The sequence below is a fragment of the Camelus dromedarius genome, chromosome 18, assembly GCF_036321535.1.
Source record: "Camelus dromedarius isolate mCamDro1 chromosome 18, mCamDro1.pat, whole genome shotgun sequence".
NCBI lineage: Eukaryota > Metazoa > Chordata > Mammalia > Artiodactyla > Camelidae > Camelus > Camelus dromedarius.
The window spans coordinates 39834588-39859450 of NC_087453.1; the positions used below are offsets into that span (position 1 = coordinate 39834588).

At 37.3% G+C, this 24863-nt stretch overlaps 1 protein-coding gene across 8 annotated transcripts in view; it reads right to left on the reverse strand.

Moving 5' to 3' along the window:
- The window catches only part of TASP1 (taspase 1), a 258318-nt gene extending 240865 nt beyond the window's left edge, over nt 1-17453 (reverse strand). For 7 of the 8 annotated variants that reach the window (XR_010376678.1, XR_010376679.1, XM_064475890.1 and 4 more), the window contains exons 1-4: nt 17384-17452; nt 8565-8783; nt 5297-5364; nt 3496-3564 (exon numbers count right to left, since the gene is read on the reverse strand). Coding sequence is in view for 6 of the 8 variants with exons in the window: in XM_064475890.1 (XP_064331960.1) it covers nt 3496-3564; nt 5297-5364; nt 8565-8709 (282 nt within the window). In the remaining 2 variants the exon portion in view is untranslated. Of the gene's footprint in view, nt 1-3495; nt 3565-5296; nt 5365-8564; nt 8784-17383 lie in introns of all 8 variants that reach the window. The other variant, XM_064475888.1, reaches the window with a different exon arrangement.
- Nucleotides 17454-24863: the final 7410 nt, after the last annotated feature.

Below are 24863 nucleotides of genomic sequence, written 5' to 3' on the forward strand. Positions count from 1 at the left end.
AAGTTATGATGGCCAAGATGTTCAGAGAATTCAAGAGGAGTATAGATGCACAGAGCAAAGTTTTTAGCAAAGAGTTGGAAAATACAAAGAATATACAGAGTTAAAGAATAAAATCACTGAAATGAATAAAACACTAGAAGGAAACAAGAATAGACTAAATGAGGCAAAAGAACAGCTCAGTGAGCTAGAAGGCAGAATAGTGGAAATCACTATCGCAAAACAGAAAAAAGAAAAAATGAAAAGAAGTAAGGATAGTTTAAGAACTCTGGGACAACATAAAGTGCACTAATATTCACATTATAGGCATTCCGGAAAGAGAAAAGAGAGAGAACCTGAGAAAATTTTTGGAGAGGTAATAACTGAAAACTTCCCTAACAGTTACCCAAGTCCAGGAAGTGCAGAAAGTTCCACTCAGGATCAACCCAAAGAGGAACACATGAAGGCACAGTCATAACACTGACAAATGTTAAGGATAAGGAGAAAATATTAAAATTAGCAAGAGAAAAGCAACAAATAACATACAAGGGAACTCCCACAAGGTTATCAGCTGATTTTTCAGCAGAAATTCTCCAGGCCAGAAGAGAGTGGCATGATATATTTAAAGTGATGAGAGGGAAAAACTTACAACCAAGAATACTATCCAGCAAGGCTCTTCTTCAGATTTGATGGAGAAATCAAAAGCTTCATAAACAAAAGCTAAAAGAATTCAGCACCACCAAGCCAGCTTTACAACAAATGTTAAAGGAACTTCTCTAGTCATCAAATCACAAGAAAAGAGAACAAAAAGAAGAAAGATGGGAAAAAAAAAAAAAAAACCTACAAAAGATTGCTTTGGCAATTCGGGGTCTTTCATGGTTCCATATAAATTTTGGAATTGTTTGTTCTAGTTCTGTGAAGAATGTCATGAGTATTTTGAGGGGGTTTGCATCATTGGATCTGTAGATTGCTTTGGGTAGCATGGCCATTTTGATAATGTTAATTCTTCCAATCCAAGAACACAAGACATCTTTCCACTTCTCTGTATCGTCTTCAATTTCCTTTATCAATGTTTTACAGTTTCAGAGTATAGGTAACCTCCTTGGTTAAGCTTATTTCTAGGTATTTTGTTCTTTTTGATGCAATGGAAATGTTTATGTCAGTTAAAAAATTCTGGTTTTTGAAGTGAAAAAAAAAGTGAATGAAGGGCTGCCAATGGCAAAATATCCTTCTTTTTTATGGGTGAATTGTATTGCACTGCATATATATGCTGCATCTTCTTTATCCATGCATCTATTGATGTGCAGTTATGATGCTTCCATATCTGGGCAGTTATAAATAATGTTGTTGTTAATAGCAGAGTGTATGTATCTTTTTTAATTAATTCTTATTTTGTGGTTGGCTTTATTCCTTTGATAACTATGTAAGTTTAAAAAGCTAAAGCTCTAAACATTCCTAGAAACAATGAACAGTATATATATGTAAATTTAAAAATATGTGCAGTATATTGTATATATGTATTTACATACAATATGTTGTATATGTTCAGTCCAATTGTAACAATTCTACCTAATAAAACTGAAAAATGAAAAAAAAAGTAAAAAAGAAAACCTTCATACCCACACTCTTAAAAAACACAGGTCATCATTCAAATCTATAAAGCTCATGTATTCATGTGTAACTCATTCCAGAATGTATTTTTAAATCATTTTAAGGTATACATAAGTAAGTTCTTTAAAAGTAGGATTGACTCATCATAGGAAAAAATGTAGTGAAAAATTCAGCATGATATAAGTAGGACTTGAGAAAATTAAAGTTCTTCTAAGATGAAAAGAAAAAGGAAAACTTAATTTTACTCAATTATGTATTCACAGTTGCTATTATGGTATATACCCCAGTTATTCATTAACCTTCCTCCCCCAGACCCACAATGACTCCATGCACCTGTAACCTCAGAACATCATCTTCTGCACAAAGATGAATAATTTGTAATTAACAATTGAATTAAGTTAGATGAAGCTTCCTAGTGTGTGTTTTGAGTAAAGGTAAGATTTGGTGATAAGCACATCAGTCTTCCTTCCATCACTTTTCTCCTTTTACCCATAACATATAATTAACCTTTCTTTGACATTGTAAAACTTGTCATTAATAGTTACCATAAATATTCACCTCATATATATCATTTCCAAAGCACCTCACATAGGAATAATTGCTAACAGTTATGGGGTGCTTACTACATGCAACACACTATTCTAAGTGATTATCATATTTTAACTCAGTTCATCTTCACAACACTATAAAGTAGGAATTATTATCCCCATATTATAAGTGGGTAAATTAAGTCAAGGAGAGCTGTGAGGTGCCCAGGGACTCATAGCTGATGACTAGTAAAGCTGGCATAAGATACATTCGTCTCAACAGGAGAAGACCACATAACCCCAGGTCAGATGCCTCAGAGACCAAATCACAATGGAACTGGTGCCCACCATATTCGTCTACCCTCCCCCGTTACATACACTAGGACCACGCTTAACATGTTAACGAGAGAGAGTAAAATCTACAAAGCATGATCAAAAGTGCAGCTCCACAATTAAGCAGGAGAATACACAGAAAACATGGCTAGGACTTTTGGTAAATTCCTGGGCAATCTTCACAAGGAGAAGCAAAGCCTGGCACGTCAGGGTGAGGGCCACCATCCAGTCATCTTGGAACAGTCTACTCTATCACCTCCTCCCTCAAATTCATCACTGTTTTATCTTCATGTCTTATTTGATTCCCCTAATAATTTTCTCAAGCAAAAAAAAAAAAGTATTTGCTCACTGCAGTCCTCTAAACTGACTTGCACAAATCTTCATTCTCTAAGTTTGAGCAGCAGAAGTCGGTCTTCTGAATCCCTCAACGTCCCCTGGACAAACTCATCCTCAGGGTTCCAGATTAAGAGAACTCAGAGAGCCTCACACTGGAGTACAAAGAATCACAGAGAACTTGAGAGCCTCCTCACTGAGGCCCTCAGTGTCTGCAGCTGACTGGAGACCAGCCTAACAATCACACTGGCCAAGACACACCTCCCGGAACACAGCTTATGTATACTTTAAAACGATATCCAGCTGCTCAGTTTGTCAGGAAATGTCCCCCTGCACTTTGGACACACCTAGACAGCTGGAATTTTTTTTGTTTTCTAAACAACAGAACATGTATTACTTTGGCGGGCAGTTAACTTCAGAAATTTTTCTTCTGAAAATATTAAGGAAATTTTAAGTATCCAGTCACCAGTAACTTGTCTTCATGAATCTCCCATAACTGAGGGAAAAAATGAATTTAACTAACTTTTTATATTACTCAAAGAAGTCTCCAATGAAAACAACCTAACAAAATCACAGGCTTCTTCACAACTCGTTAATGTTGTTGGGAAACACTGGTCACATAATTGATGGTTGATTAAACAACGGTTACATGTCATTTAAGAATAAATGAACATAAACTCACAAGTATTTTAAATGAAACAGAGAAAAGAAATACCTCAAGTTCCACCAGAGCTGCAGTCACCGCATCTGTCGCAAGAGCGCCGGCCTGCAACTTCTCAATTGCCTGGAAACCAAGGGGAGAGACCATTCACTGTAAAACCACAACCTCCCCAACATACCCAGAAGCGTTCCAAGAGAGTAAAGAAGTACAGGAGACATTTAGAGTTAATAAAAATTGATCACTGGAATTCCAATCTGTCCTTCAAGACATGAATGAGTTAGGTTTAAAATAGGCAGTGACTCAGGATGATTCATGCTATAGCTCACTTAAAATTATTCATATTAAGACAAGGAATAAAATCTAGCTACTAAAGGCAAAGTGCAAGGAATTTAGTAAGTGAAGGGGCTTCATTCATCGCAGGGCAATTCAAATAGCCATAGAAATTATGTGAATTCAGTTTTGAAATAGGAATTTGTATTTTATATAGATAACTGAATCTCAGACTAGGCTAACAATTTCTTCTCCCACTGTTACTCCTCTCCATACCCCCAACTATAAAATACAGTGACTCAGTCACAGAGGCACTTCTGAATCCTGAAATGGAAGCATACATTTGACAAAAGCATTTCTGACACTATAATGCATTTTGCACTGAGAGAAACATATCACATTCTTTTCTAACAGAAACTACAGCGAGTAAAGGTCACTAAAATCACCTTGCTTCTTAGGAATGCATGAGGACAGGAAAGAAAGAGAAGGAAGGCTGATTTTAAATGAATTACTGAAGTTCCAATTTAATCAACAAACAGAAAGATCAAAAACTAAGAATTCTATTCCTCATTAAACTTTTAAGAAGTTTATTTCATTTACTGCATAAACTGAAGAGGCTGGTTACACACCCTAAACGTATTAGGTTTCTAGGACTACAATCCTATAAAAGTAAACCACTTCTTTTCACATAATGAAAAGATTTCACACTTTGAAAAATAAGATAAAAAAATAAAATAGCTTAGAAAACATTTAGCATTATAAATTAAAAAAAAAAAAAAATAAAATCCCTATAACAAAATATTCATTTATGGCATTTTCATAAGAAAAAGCTTGGATTTCGAATAAAGTATAATCTTCTTTAAATAGTATGTAAATATAAATGAGAAGAGCTGAGAGAGACCCATATTTACTTGATATACAATATCCAATTAGCATTCTACTTGCATAAAAAGTAATGGAAGGTTTGCCTACAAGAGTACAGAGTCAGGATCAAAATAAAAATAAACAATATTTCTTCTGAGCCCATTCCTGCATCCACATTAAGTATTCAACAATTTAGCAAAACCTCAAAAACCAAAGAGGAAAAAAAAAGCACAACTGAGTACAAGGGCAAAGTTAAACTCAGGAACGACAATGAATTAGCCACGATACAAACTACGTGATGAAAAACAGAAGGATAAAGTACAGGATAATCCCCCTAAGAAAAGCACCCATTTTAATTTTTTATTATTTTTTTCATCCCTTCATAGAAAGACACATTGGCTGCCTCTGAGCTGTTCTCCCTACCCCTTCTACTGAGCTCAACGCCTTTGCAAAGATTAAAAGATATATGATTATGTGCCCACAATTCCAAAAATACAGACTTTAATCTGGAAAAAGAAGGAAAAGATCTAAACACGATTTGGAGAATAAAAAACACAAAACAGAACAAAACAAGACCCCACAAATACGAGCAAAATTATTTTGTGGTCCAAATCAAAGACCATCTTATAAATCGAACCTTAAAATTTTGAACTTCAAGGTAAAGCTGCTTTATGGTCAAAACTAAAATGTTTTGAGCAGGCAGAATACATTCTCTTCATACCTTTTGACAAGCTCGTTTGCATACATGTTTATATTCCTTGGCTTTGGATTCAGAATGATAACCTGCACCTGTAGTGAAAAAAGCAATCGTTAGCTATCATTAAGATACCTGGGACCCTGCTTATATTATATAAATAGTTCATATAAATGGATGCTCTCCTAGTGACAATAAAACTATTGCCCCAAGTGTACAGAGTCTTAAAAATGTAATAGTTTCTTTCTCCACCGTAAGCCTTTTTAATTTACCTTACCTCCTTTTTCAAAAGCTATCTTCCTGCCAGAGGCACTATTTCTATTTCTAAATAGCTCATGTCCCTAGAGAGGCTTTGCCAAGCTCACTTCTCCTCCAGTTCTTTTGGCTGGAGTTGATAGCCCAGGCAGTGTCAAGGACAGAGTCCCTTCAAGTTCCTCTCTGTTGACCTCTGAAAAGTACCTGCCAAAAATTTTAAGAGTAACTTCAAAAAACTAGGTAGTTTCTAAACAACATTTGAAGTTGAGGGGTGTCAATCCCATCGGTCCACAACCACCACCACCACTACCACTCCTACCCAAACTTTTCCATTCTCTCACCCCCTAGAATGTAACTCTGGGTGTCTCTGAAACCTCAGTGATGGTATATTCACAACTTCCAATTAGAAATCCTGTTGCTCTCTGGCTCTTAATCAAACACCAGCAACTTCCTAAGAGGATGGCTCTGAAATTTGTTTCCCTAAAAGGATTAATACTTGTTTAGTTAGGGATTTGAGAATAATGTAAATAAAAAAAGAAACCAATACAAGAGAACTTCAACTCTTGTGACAATTAGGCTTCTCATCAAAATTCTTTTTAATCTTTTTTTTTTTTTGGTGGGGGGAGGTATAATTAGGTTTATTTATTTATTTTAGAGGAGGTCCTGGGGATTGAACCCAGGACTGCACGCATGCTAAGCATGCGCTCTACCACTTGAGCTATACCCTCCCCCCTCTCATTAAAATTCTTAAACAGAGTTTTGAAGCACCCCCTCAGCCCCCATCCTCAGCTACTGCTGGGCCCCACAGGTGTCCAACTTAGGGAAGGTTAAAGAACTATATTTCTAAGCTTCAGGGCTCCTCCTGTGAGACTGCAGACTGTGACACAACCTTAACCCACCTTTCCTCAAGGCAGAGAAAGAACTGGTCCAAGAAGCTATGGTTAAGGGACCCATGAGAACAGAAAAGATGCCCAAACAGGAATCCATAAAACATGCAAATTCCAATCCTATTTCTCAAAAGAACTCTGAAACTTCATAGAATCTGTGTCAATATTTAACAGAACTTTCTTCATGATTCTCTAATAAATGATCTCAGGTCTCTTGTCTTAGAACTTGGGTCCCAATCTTTTAGCAGTGTTTCCCAAAACATGGGATACCACAGCCAAACAGACAACTTTAGTGTATGGCTAACAGCATTAATAACATCAACATGTAAATCCTCTGCTTAAAATAGGGAAACCGTCTCAGCATGTTTCCAGTATACCTTTAATACCTGATTAAATCTCGCTAATTCTTCTATTTAACAAAGGAAAAGGTAAGCTTAGGATCGAAACCACTGACAGGAACAGGATCTAGCTAAAATTTAATCACAATGGTTCTCTACATTGTGTTAAGTTATTTTCTCTTCCTGCAAGTGATACTGACATTCCACTTAAAGATAAGTTTCACCTTTAAAATTTTAAGGGTAAGAAGTGTTTAGTTCTTTAATATTAGGTAAAAGCATAGGTAGTTTACAGATCTGGGAATAAGCAACAGTCTACTCAAATGACTAAAATTTGAGTTCTTAAAAACAATAATAAACAAAAGTTTTAAAATCTACACTGGAATTGAAATTTTGTTCCTGAAACGTATAAGATATATACTTCTGCATAATCAATCACTCTATTTGGCCTTCTAATAATTTAGAAGGGGAAGGTCAGCCTTAATCCACACAATTCCCTGCCATAATCCAGACCTCCTCCAATAACAGCTGGTCCCCAGCACCAAACTTTGTCTAAGAGCCACTACTATCAGGTGTGTTTATGAAAGAGGAGGGCTATCACCATGACTGTCCCAGAAGGCAATCTTTTCCAACTAATCAAAAGCTCCATGCTGTTGCTTGCTACACATTTCAGGCCTTTCTCGTACATTTTTCAAAGACTCGTTCTGAATAAAATACCTCACTGGGTCCTATAAAGATGCGCCGTCAACATGGTATACTAGAAAGAATAGTGGGCTAGGAATCTGAAGGCAGGAGTTCCAGCCCCAGTCTACATCTAACTGAGTTCTTTCTATAAATTTACCTCAGTTCTTTGAAAAATCATTTGAAAGAAAATAAAACTGAACCTGGGTTTTTTTTTTTTTTTTTTGGCCATATTCTCCTGTACCAGATTCTGTAAGGCTTCCCAAGTCGTCCAGTCTAGATACAGCCACAGGTTAATGACCAGGCAGAACTCCAGTTTGATAAGAAGAAACCAATTCCTCTCCTCACCCCAGATCAAAGTTAATCTCACTCGTATCCTGCTTGACTGTCTGAGGAAAGTTTAAAGGAGATCCAGCCATTCCTTCTTCCTTCACAGAGGCCTTGAACTTCAGACTCTAAATGTAGGCAAATAGAAATGACTGAAGAAGAGGAAGGAAGGGCTGCACTGCTTGGAAACCCAAGACACTTCAGTGACGGGGACCCAGGCGTTGGGCTTCACTGTGTCTATCTTCAAGGTCCTCTGCAGTGGAGATTACAGGCTGATGCAGTGCCAAGAGCACGAGCCTGAGTCTTAAGGGCCCACTTAAGGGTCTGTCAGCCTGGCTCTTGTACAAACTAGCTGTGTGGCTGAAGCCATTTCATCACTCTAGTTTTAAGGTTCCTCATTTATAACATTAAGAAGGCAAACTAGCTCTAAGACTGTAAATTATACTCTAAGATGGCCAAAGCCAAAAAAAGAGTCAATAAAATTTTTTCAGCAGCATTATTTTCAAAAATACAAACCAGAGTTTAAATAATTACATTGCCTGGTTTTAACAATACCTAAATATATCTATTATATGGGGGGAAGTAAATAATAGAGCAGCTGAGTGAAGAAGACAAAGGAAGAGCCATCATTATAACATTTTCCAAATGTGGAGTTAGGGGAGGACCTCACTATACTGAAGTCAGTCTCTTTGGTTCCAACTCCTCTGGCAGTTTGCCTCCTCCAAATTTGAAATTCAATTCTCAGTGTACTTCCAAGGCAAGGGGGAAAAAAATCATTTTCATCTTACAGCTCACCCACTTAGAGCTTACCTGCATGCACCAGCACAAAGCCCCCTCGCTTCTCTTTATGGGACTGCTTTGTTTCCAGCTCTTTGGCTGATATTTTAACAGCCGAAACCTGAGATGATCTGGAAGGCAGCCCTTCTCCAGAACTCATCCCCTTCTCCATGGTCATTCTCCAAGATCACCATCTTCTATTGGAAAAAGAGCATACTTCCACCCAAAAGTAATTGCAGGAGAGGAATTACCCTAAAGGAAAACAGGCAAAGATGGTATGCATTTCTTTCCACTAACACACACATAACTTATAGAAATTCATGCAAAGATAACTTTCAAAAAACCTAATCTTAAAGTTATTTAACTAGCTGATACAAAGAATATAGAAAGGTTAGAATTTAAATCTCTCTGTCCACTGACAGTAATTGCTGGAAGTCATATAAACAAAAGAACTGTTATAAAAAGTCTTCATATTGAGCCCAAAGATATTTTATCTTTAGTTTTATCTATGTTGAAGAAAACCTCAACATAACTTAAATATCACTTTCTACTCCCTCCAAAACAAATGCTAATTATCTCAAGGACATTCTAGAACCACAGGCACTGCTGGCAACATCACTGAGCCTTGATATAAAGCCTAGATTGCTGCTCGTTTTTTTCTCCAGCTTTACTGAGATACAATTGACATACACCACTGTATAAGTTCAATGGGTATAATATGATGATCTGATACATGTATACATATGTATAAAATGATTACCACAACAAGGTTAGTTAACACATCCATCACCCCATATAATTACAAGTTTTTGTGTGTGGTGAGAACATTTAAGATCTATAGATCTATAGATCTTAAATTGCCTGCTTAAAGAAACGAAGCAAGGGACAGATTTACACCTGCCTGTGAAGAACCTCTTCAGAAAAAGTTTAAAGCTTCACAGGTCAACTGTACAACACAAATGCTAACAAAACTATGACTAAACCAAGAAATTAAAATAGCACTTGTCCAAATGCTTGTTAATTTTCATGAAAGCATTATTTCTGAGGTTCTCAAAAGATAAATAATAAAATATAAAGTTTAATAAAAAAGAATTACAGGCAACTTACGCCAAAAGTCTCTAATTTTTCTCAAGCTCACAAGCTTCTAGCAATCTTGGCTTTATAACTATAATGATGGCAGAACACATTTCAGACTGGGGGAAAATGGAGCACTTAAAAATCAACACACAGAGATTTAAAGAAAAGCCAAGAAAGAGTCAAGTGGTTGAAACTACTTAAGCACCTAGATTCACACTGTTAGGTAAAAATCTGTACCTTATTTTAAATTGAGAAATGGGGAGAAGCACAAGTCTTTTCAAATATAAAACATAAATACTTTTATCTTTCATTCACAGTTCCATATTTCTGTTTTGTTTTGAGGTTTTTGTGGTGGGTTGTTTTTTTGTTTTGTTTTGTTTTATTTTGATATTTTACAGAAGAAATGGTCAACAATGGATTGAAAAACAATTTTTAAGTTGGTCCTTCACAACAGAGATGGTCTGTGAAGCACTGCAATATGGTATTTTACCTTCCTTTAAATCCTGGTTTAACAGTCTATTTAATTTTATTATATATCATTTTATTTGAAGGACATAATAATTTTAAATAATATATATAAATATATATATACTGGTGTGTGTGGTGGGTGTGTGTGTGTGTGTTTACATATATCCATAAATGCAGGAAAAAAATTTTTGATTACAAGAGTGCTGAGGTTAATTAAGTAACAGTGAATTTAATGTCTGTTTTTGTTTTCTTTTGTGGTGGTAGCTTCTGAGGATGGATTTCCTTCCAATGAGTTCACGAGTTTCTGTCTTAATTACTTTTACCTGACTTCAGGTATTTCTCTGAGATAGGTTACTATTTATTCCTGTGTCTGCTGACACAGTCAGTTTAAATGATCAACAGTTCATCTGCCAGTCTACACAGGCCATGATGTCTGACCCTGCCATGAAAGGAGCTTGGGACGACCAGCCCCACAAACATAGTTGTGTGAAAACTCAGACTGGAAAATTAAAGCTCCACTTCAAATGAAAACACATCCAAGCAGTATGAGTTATAAAACTTACTCAGACTCACTGTCATCAGATGCATTTTTTTTCATGAATAACAAATCAGAATGTCTACATTTTATAATGAATAAGGTTTGATGTAATGGGCATTTTAACATATGTGAGAGATTTTAAAATATTGCTTCTCAAGCTTGTCTGAAAAAAATAAAATGTGGTAGATGAATTAATATGCTATTTCTTGCACAATCTACCATTCTTCCAAGACTATCCGAAATGTATTTATGTAGCAAACCATGTCATCTCAATAAACTCCTCCAAAAATGCTGGCCCCAAAGTTTTGCTGGATTGGGAAAGGAATTCAAGTAGACAGGCTATCCAGTGTACAACTCTGGCCTCCAACTCCCAAAGGTTACTGAAATATTTTTAATTCAATTAGAAATGAAGCAATTTCTACTCCAACATCAGTTTTTGTTTAACTCAGAATTCATTAAAGGTCTGACCTTCCTAACAGAGTTCCAACAAATGTATAAAAAAAAGACAAAAAAATAAATTAAATAAAAGGGACAAGTGGGCAAATCCCACTTTACAGAAAAATTATATAATAGTTTAAACAGATCAAAAGATGCTAAACCTCACTCAAAAGAAAAATGCAAAATAAAACTATACTCAAATATCATTTTTTAACTTGGATTGGCAAACAAACAGAGAAAAAAGGTAAGATGACATCATGTTTTGAGGCTATAGAGAAACAGGAGCTCCCATACATTGCTAGTAGTGGCATAAATTAGTACTACTCAACAAGGGTAACTCAACTCAATACAGCTAAATCAACCAAAACTACAAACACACACTGAAGGACTGTCTGCAACAGGGAAGATGGACCAACACCATGTCCTGATGGGAGGTGGTAAAAATAAAAGCAGCCCTTAAAAAAATGAGGACATTCTTGATATACAAATACGAAATGACCAGTCTTGAAGACATTTTGGTAAGTAAAAAGAGCATGGTACAGAAATAAATGCAGTACCATATTTCAAGGGAGGGGAAAAGAAATAATTCAGCTAAATATACATGCAAAGTACAATCTGGAAGAATATACCAAAAAATATTACACTAGTGATTACCAGAAGATTTGGGTGACTGGTGGGATGGAAATTTCACTGTTCACCATTTTATACTTTTTGATTTTGAACCACCTGATTGTATCACTTACCAAAAAAAACCTTTTTTATTCATTTATTTATTTATGATAATACAAGGTAACTAGCCAAGTCCAAGTTCTAAAATAGGGCAAGCCTATGCGATCCCACTTCAAAGCTTCAGGAAGAGGAAATGCCATATTCTCAAAACCCATCCCAACTAGGGAACAAATAGACAAAAACATGACCAATCAACAATACTGGCCCAAGGGGTCTTTTTTGTTTTCATTTTTCTGGATCTTGAACTTCTAGGGCCATACAAACCACAGATAATCCTAATTTTAAAAAAATAAAATTAGTATTTGATCTCTATAGTTTAGACTAAGGAGTAAAAAAATAAATCGTGACTGTAGATTAATATCAAATATTCCTGTGATTTTTTATCACATTTGTAGTTATTAAAATCGTTATTTGAAATTGATGAAGCATACTTACATCAATATATTGATCCATAGGAAAAAAAAATGTTTAATGCTTCAGCTAGGCCTTTGAGGTAACACTCAACACAAAAGGTTTCCAATAAAAGATGTATAAGCATGTTAGTTTTACACAACAGAAAACAATCTTATAGATCACTTTTATAATGCCTATATTTCTGAATAATATGTTTGAATATGGACACTTTGCAATTTCCTACCAGTGATGATATTAAAATTCATTTTATTATTTCTAAAAAACACTGGCAATGTGTCCTTCCTCTGCTATAGTTGCTTGAAAAGTCAAACATAAAGTTAGCATATGGCCCAGCAATTCTACTCCTAGGTATATACTGATGAGAACTGAAAACATGGCCACACAAAAACTTGTACATGGATATTTAATAGTAGAATTATTCACAATAGTCAAAAAGTGGAAACAACTCAAATGTCCATGAACTGATGGTGGTTAAACAAAATGCGGCATATTTGGACAATGGAACCAATGGAACATTATTAGGCATAAAAAGGAATGAAGCGCTGACACATACTACAGCATGAATGAACCCTGAAAACAGTGAAATCCAACATGAAAAGCCACATATTGTATGTTTCCATTTACATGAAATGTCCAGAGTAGGCAAATCTAAAGAGACAGTAAGTAGGTCAGTTGTTGCCTAGGGCTAGAAGGATAGAGGGGAATTGACAAGTGATTGCTAATGGGGGACAGGGTTTCTTTGTGGGGGGAGGAATAAAAATGGTCTAAAATTGATTGTGGTCATGGTTGCACAATTCTGAATATACTAAATACTATTGAATTGTACACTTTCCATGTGTAATCATATAATAAATGAATTATACCTTAAATTTTTTTCTGGGGGGTGGGGTATTTCTTGCTTCCCATAAATTGTATCTTCACCCATAAGATGTATCTTTTCCAAATCACCAAACCTAATGTCCTTCTCTTAGTCTTCTGGTTACAACCTTTGATTCTGCAGACCCCCTGTTCTCTTCGGCAATCATGCCAGTCTACTAATCTGTCTCTTCACGGACCCTCTCACCCCTTCCAGCTTTGTCCTCTTGCATGACTCCCAGACAGCCTGTCTGTCCATGGACTTATTCTCCAATGTCTCTTTCAGCAGCTTCATCCACTGGCAACCTTTCAAACTATCCCCTCTGTAAGTCAGATGATTCCTAACTCTTAGTGTTTTGTCTCTTGAGCTGTGGCCACAAGTCCACTGGATAGTTCAGCCTGGATCCTCCTCGCTAAGGCCTACCCAAAATAAATTCACCTTTCCCCAGAAATCTAGATCTTTCCACATAATAGCACCATCCTTTTCTAACTCACCTTGTAGTCATCTTGGACTGCACCCAGTTTCCAAATCCTATAGATCTCTTCTTAAGCATTTAACTTCCTTTGCCCTACTGCTTTGACTCTTGCTCAGCTCACATACCTCTTAGCATAAGTGTTACAAAAAGCATTTTAACTTTTCTTCCCAAATCCAGGCTATTGTAAAACAATCATCTACAAAAGGTGGCCAAAATAAATCTCATAAAGGACAATGCCAATCAAGACAGATAGCATGCCAAAAGACATGAGCAGGCAATACATAAAAGAAGAAATACAAACAGGATATCCAATATTAAGGAAAGAGTATTCAAAGAAATACAAAAAAAAGAGAGAAATCTTTCTGACAAGCAGTGTACTGCCAACATAAATAGATGTAACTATTTTGAAAAGGAATTTGTCAGAAAGTATCAAGAGCCTTAAAATGTATCATTTTGTATACACCATCTCTCCAGAGATACTCCATATAGGAACCAATCTATGCAGACACAAATAACTGTACCACGGACTCCTCTAGAGAGAACTGGGAGACTGGGGAAGAGGGAGGGGCAAGGATGAAAGGGAAACTTGATTTTCTCCTAATAACCTTTTGTATTTCAATTTTTTTAAAGCTAGGTATTATTTACTAAAAAGAGAAGATTTAATTTGGCTGTCTCTGAGATCAAGATGAATATAAATTAACTCGATTATCAAGGCCAGAAGAGAAACTCAGAATAAAACCAGTTTTTGCTTCAGAGACCTCTGATTTAAGGTCTAAATCTTGACTCCATTTCTCTCAAAGATTCCTTCATTTTCCTACTGCATTTGATGACACTTTTTGTTTTTTCTTTAAGCCATTTAGAACACTACCACATGTCCTGTTTGCCTCTGGTATTGAAGTTTTTCACTCTAGATTTACTTAGTCTTTTTAGAAGCAACTGAAGAAGGAAGGAAGTCATGGAATCCATTCATCTTACAGCAAAAGGCTTTTAGAGAAATCCAGCCCTTAAGCTATAGCAACTGATGAATAAAGAAGCATTTTGTTGCTCTTAACATCATGAGATTGAAGGCTTAATGCCTCATTAAATGAGCTCCAAACATACATTCCTCTTTGACCCAGTAATTCCACTTCTGAGAACACTTTCTACCAAAATAACTTTAAATACAGAAAAGGTTTCATGCCTTTCATGCTGTGTTTAACATAGGATAATTTAGAAGAACAAAAATCTGGGGGCAACTTAAATATCCAACATAGAGAAATAGTTAGGAAATGATTATTTATTTATGGTCAACTGGTTTTTGAAAAAGGGTGCCAAGGCCATTCAATGGGGAAAGGACAGCCTTTTCAACAAATGTTGCTGGAAAAACTGAAGAGCTACATGTCAAGGAATAAAGTAGGACTCCTATCTCACACCATATACAAAAATTAACTCTACATAGATCAAGACCTAAATGTAAGAGCTAAAACTATATAAAACTCTTAGAAGAAAACATAGGGGTAAATATTCATGATCCGGAATTTGGCAATGGTTTTACATATGACACCAAAAGCGCAAACACCAAAAACAGATAAATTAGATTTCACCAAACTTTTAAACTTTGCGCTTCAAAAGACACCCCTACAAAATGGGAGAAAAATGGAAGAAATATTGCAAATCATATATCTGATAAGGGACTTGTGTCCAGTATAAAGAACTCTTACAACTTTAATTTTTAATTCAATTTTAAAATGGGCGGGGGGAGGGTATAGCTCAAGGGGTAGTGCGCATGCTTAGCATGCATGAGGTACCTCCTCCAAATACAAATAAATAAATAAACCTAATTACCTCCCCCTCATAAAACAAACAAACAAAAAGCAAAAAAAGTGTTAAAAATTTTTAAATAAAAATAAAAATGGGCAAAGGAATTAAATGGATATTTCTCCAAAGACACACAAGGGGCCAATAAGCACAGGAGAAAGATGCTCAACATTATCAGACATCAGGCAAATGCAAATCAAAACCACAGGATATCATTTCACAACCAACAGAATGGCTATGGTCAAAAAGACAGACAGTTAGTGTTAGAAAGGATATGGAGAAATCAGAATCCCCATATCCTGCTTGTTCAGGCCACTTTGGGAAACAGCTCCTCAAAAAGTTAAACAGTTACCACATGGCCCAGCAATTCCACTCCTAGGTATACACCTAAGAAAACAGAAAACATATGTCCACACAAAAACTTGCACATGGATGTTTACAGCAGAATTATTCATAATAGTCAAAATGCAGAAACATCCCAAATGTCCACCAACTGATGATGGATAAACAAAATGTGGCCTATTTACATAACAGAGTATTATTCAGCCATAAAAAGGAGTGAAGTAGACACATAATACAACATGGATGAAACCTGAGAACGCTAAGTGAAAGAAGGTGAACAACAAAAAGTCACATATTATATGATTCCATTTACATGAAATGTACAGAACAGGAAAATCCATAGACACAAAGTAGATTAGTGGTTGCCAAGGGCTGGGGGAACAAGGGGAGGGGAAATCCAATGGGGAGCGACTATAATGGGTAGAGTTTCTTTCCGAGGTGATGAAAATGTTATGGAATTAGTGGTGATGGGTGCACAACTCTGTGAATATACTAAAAACCACTGAAATTTACAACTTAAAATGGTGGATTTTATGAATTACATCTCAAAAAAAATCACTCCTTCCAAGATGCAATGTACAAAACGTATGCTTTTTAATTAAAATCATATTTTATACACATACATTATGATTCTAAGTAGGTTAAGTATATGCTATAAGGGGAGGGTAATAGCTCAGTGGTAGAGTACATGTTTAGCATGCACGAGGTCCTGGGTTCAATCCCCAGTACCTCCATTTAAAAAAAGAAAGAAAATTAAACATATATATACACATATATATATTATATTATATATATGTGTATATATATTATATATATATACATACATACATACATACATACATACATACACACACTATTAAAAAAATGTAGAAAGAGATCAAAATGCTTGGTTGGTGGAACCACAGATGATCTCTATTTAAATATTTCTGCATTTTCCAGATATTCTTTAATAAGCATGCACTGCCTTTTAATAGTGAGGGGGAAAGCTTTATTTAAACAAAAAAGCAAATTACTAAACTCCCAGGTGTATGAAAATTCCTTAGCTTAGTATACAACGATCTCAGTCACATGGTCCCCAAAGTACCTTTCATTCCCCTCCCCTTACAGAAGCGAATCAAGTTGAACTCCCTCCTTCCGGAAACACGATGCGCTCTGTTTCCAGGGCACCTCCAGTTCCTGTTTTCCACCCTCCTCTCCAGTTGCTCCTGCTCCATCTTCTCGGTCCTTTCCTCTTCCTTCTCCTCCACCCGAGCTGTAAATGCTAACGTCCCGCGGGACTCTAAGCAGGCCTCTATCACACTACGGGGCTGCTTTGGCCCCCACCGGTCACGCAGGACCAGAGCGCGCACCCTCGGGGTCTCTGCGAGCCTCAAACTCGGAGGAACTCGCCGCCTGGCACTGCAAAGCGGCTGAAGGACTGCAAGGACTCTCCCACCCCTCCACACACACACAGACAGTCCCTTCCACGGAGAGGGGATGAGGCCGCCAAGCAGCCGCCGCTGGGAAGGGCACAGGCGCGGGCCCCACGCGCGACCGAGACTAGGGGACGAGGGACCTCCCGGGTCTCTTCCTTCAGCACAGCCCCCAGCAAGGGGCGTCCTGCGCGCCGCCCGCTCCCGGCCCCGGAGAGCACGTCCCAGGGAGAGCACGGCGCCCGGACAGAGGCAGCGCGCGGCGGAGGCAGCGGCGCGGACAGCGTGAGAAAGAGGGACACTCACCCGCGTCAGTCCCGAGCTCCACAGCACCGGAAGTAGTCACCCTCCCGTTGCCAGGGTGAGGAAGCGGGGGTGACGTTACGCTTTCCCATTGGCCGTGAGCAGAGCCCCGTGGCCGGAAGCAGGCGCCCCCACGCCGCTCTGTCTCCGCCCTCTCCTCCGGAGCGGCTCACCTGGCAGTGGAGGTGCCGCGAAGACACCACCTGGAGCCTCCCTGTGAGCTGCGCAGGCGCCGTGGCCTCTCTCTCGTCACCCCGCCCCTTAATGAGCCAGAAGGATGTGATCTTCTGATCTGAGTGGTTGGCAGACCGGCGGTGTGATACGAATTGATATTAAGCTAGTCATCATTTATTGAGGTGTCACTTAAAAGCTTAATTTCATTCAATCCTTGCAGCACCCCCAATACAGAAGGGAAATCTGGAATTCTGCCTGGATTACATTTGGGAGATAGAAGCTAGCCTTGATCTGGGGAGAATGAAAGTGTGGGTGGCCTTTCTTTTACCATCCAGTGTCTAAGACCAAGACAGAGTAACATTATGTAATTCCTTTAATGTTTCCCTGTAACTATTAACATGAATCCTTTACCATATAACCACTATTAAACCTGTCTTGAGAAGCAGAGATTGAAAGGAGCAGTTATGAAAATTCTCAAAGTGTGGTCCCCAGATGAGCAGCTTCGGCATCACCTGGACTCTTACCAGAAATTCAGATTCTTAGGCCTTAGCCCACACTTGCTAAATCAGAAACTTTGGGTTTGGGACCCAACAATCTGTTTTAACAAGTCCTCCAAGTGATGCAGATGCTCCTAAAATTTGAGAACTGCTGATCTACAGGGACTTTCTCTTTAGCCGAGTTTCAGAGGTGGAGTTGGGAGGGTGACACAAGGAGTGCCTCTGAAAAGGGGAGTAACTGAGATCTGTGCCTCCAGCAATTAAGAATGAGAGTCAGGGGCTAGTATGGGCATGAGACCCCAGAGCTGATCCCCATTCTGGGGTTCCTAGATAAAAGTATCTGTTAATTGTACAGGAAGTACTTCATAACTGCTAATAATCCCAAAGCATTTTTCTTAACTTTTGTATTATCCAACATATTTTTCTGCTAATATTGTTCTCCGCGAACAAAAATAAAAGGGTATAAAAAAGTTCTATTGTGAAAGTCACCTATAAAAACAGAATTTTAGACTTAAAGGGGAATGTAGAGCCCTATATTAAAATAAGTGGTTTAAATAAGAAAAAACAGTGTTTAATTCAGAAGAGACAGAGTTAGTGCAGTGGTTAAGTGCAAGAGAATCAGAAGAATCTGTGTTGCTAGCTCAGCCCAGCCACCTACCAATTGGAACACCTTGAACAATTTACTTAATATTTCTGTGACTCAGTTTCCCTGCTTGTAAAATGAGGATAATAATAGTATCTCTCGTAGAGCTGTTGTATGGAATAAATAAGTTAAAATATGTGAAGTACTTAGAAAAGTATGGGGCTCACAGTAAGTAATCAATAAATATTACTTTAAAAAGAAATTAAACCCCCATATACTATAAAATACTCAAAGAATCAAACTTCTTTCTCAAGTAAATGACATACAGCATTAAATAAACCAAAAATGTCCAGTTTGCTTATGGAGTAACTGTTATTAAAATTTGGAAAATAAATTAGTACTGTGTAATGGAAGGGTAAACTGTATAATACAGCCATTCATGTATTAAACAAATAATTAGAGCTTACACATTTTACATAAGAAGTGCTGAGGATGTGAAGGCTTGAAAAGAGTATTGGAGGTCTAGAGGAGTTAGCAACCAGTCAATCTCAGAGCCAAGCACACCCAGCCCCCCAAGTGACACCTCCAAGAGGCAGCTGTACCAGCCACAGGTATACATGTATGAGGACAAGAAAGACCAACTTGTCCTCAGATAATGTACAGTTTAGACTTTATATATATTGCAGCAGTTCTCAAAGTGTTATTCATACATGTAGGGTCCCTGGACCATGTCAGGGGGTCATTGATATCAAACTTATTTTATAATAATACTAAGATATTTATTTACCTTTTTATTCTCATTCTCCTACGAGTGTAAATGTACAAAAAGTTCATAGATAGGATTTCAAATTTCATATTGCAACTAACTTTAAAAAAAAACCCTCCACTTGTTCAATTTTGGTGTACTATCAAAAAAGAATATACACAATCACCTGATAAGGCCATTACAATATTCTTTCCTTTTCCAGATGCAACCCGTGGGAGGCTGAATTTCCTTTAGCTACTTCAACCAACGCAACATATCACAACAAATTGAATGCAGGAGCCGAAAGGAGAATCTAGCTGGCTTCTTTAAGCCAAACATAAAGAGACTGGCAGTAATGCACAAAAGATAACACTTTTCCCTCTACCTTATTGTTTGTTTGTTTGTTTTTCAAAGAATATAGTTATTTATCAAAATGCATTATTTATATTCACAAGCAATAGATTTATTATTGTTATTTTTAAATGAGAAATACTGTTTTACATTTTGGTTTTAATTTTTAATATAGTAAATATTAGTAAACATAATCCACATAAACAAAATATCTGGAGCATTCGCAATTATTTTTAAGAGGACAACAATGTCTTGGGACCAAAAGCTGGATAACAGCTGATACAATTATCATATATTTAGTCTGTACAGGGTAGTAGCTATTTGGAAGGACTTTGAAATCAAATGAACCTGAGTCTACCTCCTGGATGTGCCACTTACTAGATGCCTGATATTGAACAGGTTACATAACCTTTCCTAACTTTTATCTTATCTGGAACTTATCTGGAAAATGGAAGTAACAATACTTACTTAATGGGATTTTTCCAGAGTAACTGATGCAATGTACATAAAATATTTAGCATATTGGCATTGTAACAAGTGCAATGAGTAAGCAGTTAGTACTATGACTATAAAAGATGTAACATGTAAAAAAGCATTTGAGAAAGCACAAGAAGAGGGAAGGAGAGTCTGGAGAGTAGAGACAAGCACTTCAAGCTGAGAGAACATCATATACAACACAACAAAGACTTGCAAAAGACTGAATTCTGGGAACTCTAAATAGTTCACTGCTAAGGGGTCATAGAATGGAAGGAAGTGCTGTGTGAGGAATAAATTATGGTGGCCTTATGCCATGCTGTGGAGTTTGGGTTTTAGCTTGTAGTCTATGGGCAACTACTAGAATATTCTGAACAGAGTAGTGACAATGATCATATTTGTATACTGATACTTCTCCAATTTAAAAGTGTGTCTGTGTTCCCTCCTTTTGGATCTGAGCTGGCTTGTGATTCTGGGTGACTTCTAAGAAAAAGTCACCCCAAAAATGCACTATCTTTGTGGTTCTTTGTGGTTTGAAAGGCTTACTTTTTAATCCCAGCCACCATGCTCTGAGGAAGCCCAAGCAGCCATATGAGGAGAACATGTAGAGATGTAGTGACCTACAGCCCCAAATAAGGCCCCTCCTGGCAGCCAGCACCAACTACCAGACCTATAAGTGAATGGACTTTCAAAAGATTCCAGTCCCATAAGGATGGTTCTACATAGGCAAATCAATCAATGTGATACACCACATCAACAAAAGAAAGGACAAAAATCACATGATCATCTCAATAGATGCAGAAAAAGCATTTGATAAAATTCAACACCCATTTATGATAAAAACTCTTACCAAAGTGGGTATAGAAGGACCATATCTCAACATGATAAAAGCAATTGATGACAAACCTATAGCCAGCATAATACTCAATGGTGAAAAGCTGAAAGCCTTTCCACTAAAATCTAGAAAAAGACAAGGATGCCCACTCTCATCACTTCTATTCAATATAGTATTGGAAGTCCTAGCCATAGCAATTAGACAAGAAAAAGAAATAAAAGGGATCCAAATTGGAAAAGAAGAGGTAAAATTGTCATTATATGCAGATGACCTGATACTATATATAGAAAACACTAAAAGCTCCACACAAAAACTACTACAGCTGATAAAAGAGTCCAGCAAAGTAAAAGGATACAAGATTAACATACAAAATCAGTGGCATTTCTTTACACTAAAAATGAAATATCAGAAAAGGAAAGTAAAGAAAGAATCTCTTTTAAAATTGTTTCCAAAAACATAAAATACTTAGGAATAAATCTGACCAAGGAAGTGAAAGACTTACATGTAGAGAACTGCAAAACATTGACTAAGGAAATCAAAGATGACTTAAAGAAATGGAAAGATATCCAATGTTCTTGGATTGGAAGAATTAATATTGTTAAAATGGCCATACTACCCAAAACAATCTACAGATTTAATATGATCCTTATCAAATTACCTAGGACATTTTTCCAAGAATTAGAACAAATAACCTTAAAATTTATATGTAATCACAAAAGACCCAGAATTGCCAAAGCATTATTGAAGAAAAAGAGTGAAGATGGAGGAATAAACCTCCCAGACTTCAGACAATATTACAAAGCTACAGTAATCAAAACATCATGGTATTGGTACAAAAACAGACATATGGATCAGTGGAACAGAATACAGAGCCCAGAAATAAATCCATAAACTTTAGGTCAATTAATCTTTGACAAAGGAGGCAAGAACATACAATGGAATAAAGACAGTCTCTTCAGCAAATGGTGTTGGGAAAACTGGACAGCAGCATGCAAAGCAATCAAGCTAGAACACTCCCTTACACCATACACAAAAATAAACTCAAAATGGATCAAAGACTTAAACATAAGACAAGACACTATAAACCTCTTAGAAGAAAACATAGGCAAAACAGTATCTGACATAAATCTCAGCAATGTTCTCCTAGGGCAGTCTACCCAGGCAATAGAAATAAAAACAAAAGTAAACAAATGGGACCTGATTAAACTTATAAGCTTTTGCACAATAAAGGAAACCATAAGCAAAACAAAAAGATCACCTTTGGAATGGGAGAAAATATTTGCAAGGGCTTAATTTCCAGAATATATAAACAGCTCATACAATTTAATAATTTAAAAAAAAAAAACGCAATCCAAAAATGGGCAGAAGACCTAAACAAGCAATTCTCCAAGGAAGACATACAAACAGCCATCAGGCACATGAAAAAAATGCTCAATATCACTAATTATCAGAGAAATGCAAATCAAAACTACAATGAGGTATCACCTCACACCAGTCAGATTGGCCATCATTCAAAAGTCCACAAGCAATAAATGCTGGAGAGGGTGTGGAGAAAAGGGAACCCTGCTACACCATTGGTGGGAATGTAGTTTGGGGCAGCCTTTATGGAAAACAGTATGAAGATTCCTCAAAAGACTAAAAATAGGCTTACCATATGATCCAGCAATCCCACTCCTGGGCATATATCCAGAGGGAACCTTAATTCAAAAAGATACATGCACCCCAATGTTCATAGCAGCACTATTTACAATAACCAAGACATGAAAGCAGCATAAATGTCCATCAACAGATGACTGGATAAAGATGTTGGGGGGGGTGGAACACTAGTCAGCCATAAAAAAGAATAAAATAATGCCATTTGCAGCAACATGGATGGATCTGGAGATTGTCATTCTAAGTGAAGTAAGCCAGAAAGAGAAAGAAAAATACCATGTGATACCACTTATATGTGGAATCTAAGAAAATAAAAATAAAAAGACAAAAACAAATCTATGGTTACCGGTGGGGGAGGGGGTGGGAAGGGATAAATTGGGAGTTCGAGATTTACAGATACTAACTAATATATACAAAATAGATAAACGACAAGTTTATAATGTATAGCGCAGGGAACTACATTCAATATCTTGTAGTAATTCATGGTGAAAAAGGATATTAAAACGAATATATATATATGTTCCTATATGACTGAAGTATTGTGCTGTACACCAGGAATTGATGCAACATTGTAAACTGACTATACTATATTTTTTTAAAGATTACGGTCCCTAATCATGGATTAACTTCCAGCATTCTGTTCTTTCTGAAGTTGGTTTGTGTGTTTCCCAACTTAGGCTGCAGACGTCATAAACAGAGACAAGCCATCTCCACACATCCTTTCCAAATCCTGATCCACAGAACAGGTGAGCATAGTAAAATGGTTTTTGTTTTACATCTCTATGTTTCTACTGCTACCGGTATTTGATGACAGGCTCCAGCAACAGTGCCACCATTCACCAGCTCTTGTACAGCTTTTTTCTTTGTTATTTTTTGACCAATGACTTCAAGAGGTGGGAGGGAAAGTTTATTCTGTAGTAATAGTAACAGTTTATTTATTACATGGCAATAGTAACTGGAACAGGTTTTGCTACTTGGAAGTGGAATGACTATCATAACAAAACATAACATAATAACATCACAAAAAGTAAACCATATGGCTTTCGCTTTGGGACTTGGTGATGCAGCAAGAGTGGGAGAGGATCCTAAAGGAGAATGTTAGCAGGAGTCTAAAAGGCTTCGAGGAGGCTGCAGTGAGGGCTCAAAGAAAGCGAGGGAAGTAATTTACTGGAAGGTGCGGAACAAACCCAAACCGTAATTCTTGATCACAGAATATATTAGCCTAATAAAGTGGGCATTTCACAAACACAAAGACGGAAAAGAGGGAACATCATGTAAGAACAGAAGCAGAGATTAGAGTGAGGCAGCTGCCAGCCAAGGAATGCCAGGGATCCAAGGCTGCCACCAGAGCTAGAAAATGCAAGAAAGGCTTCTACTCAGCCTTAAAAAGGAGCCCTGATAACACCTTGATTTTGAACTTCTAGCCTCCAGAACTATGAGAAAATGGGCTTCTCTTGTTTTAAACCACCTAGTTTGTAGTACTTTGTTGTGGTAGTACTAGGAAACTAATATAAACAGCACCGCTATGACCATTCTAGTACATGTCTTTTTGTCATCCTCAAGCCCACATTCTTTACATGCATAATTCCAGAGGTTGACTGGGCTCAGCTGAGAAATTTTCACTTGGGGGTGTCTCATGCAGTTGAAGTTATATGGCAGCTGAGACTAAAGTCACTTGAAGGCTTCTATACTCCCATGGATGATGGCTGGACAGGTGTATCTGGAACAGCTGGGCACTGGTTGGGCATCACTCCACATGCAGCCTCTCTGTGTGACTTGGGCTTCCTCACAGCATGGAGGTCACAGTGCTGTTGGACTTCATACTTAGCAGCTGACTTCCCCCTGTGTGAGCGTTCTAAGAAAAAGGAATTGGACACTGTCAATCCTCTTAAATGAGGCCCAGAATTAGCAGAGTGCCACTGATACCATATGGAAGGCCAGATCAGATTTACAGGAATATGTGACTCCCTCCACCTCTTGATGGGGGCAATGGCACAAGCTCGTAGAGAGGGATGGAATTGAGAGTGGCATTCTTGGAGACAAACTGTCACAATAAGTAAGCATTCAACGGTTGCATGTGACCAAGATCCCCTTTGGCTAAATAAAGCCAAGAAAATGAATGTATTAAATGGATGGAGTAGATCTCAGAAAAGATAGGAACCAAAGAAGTT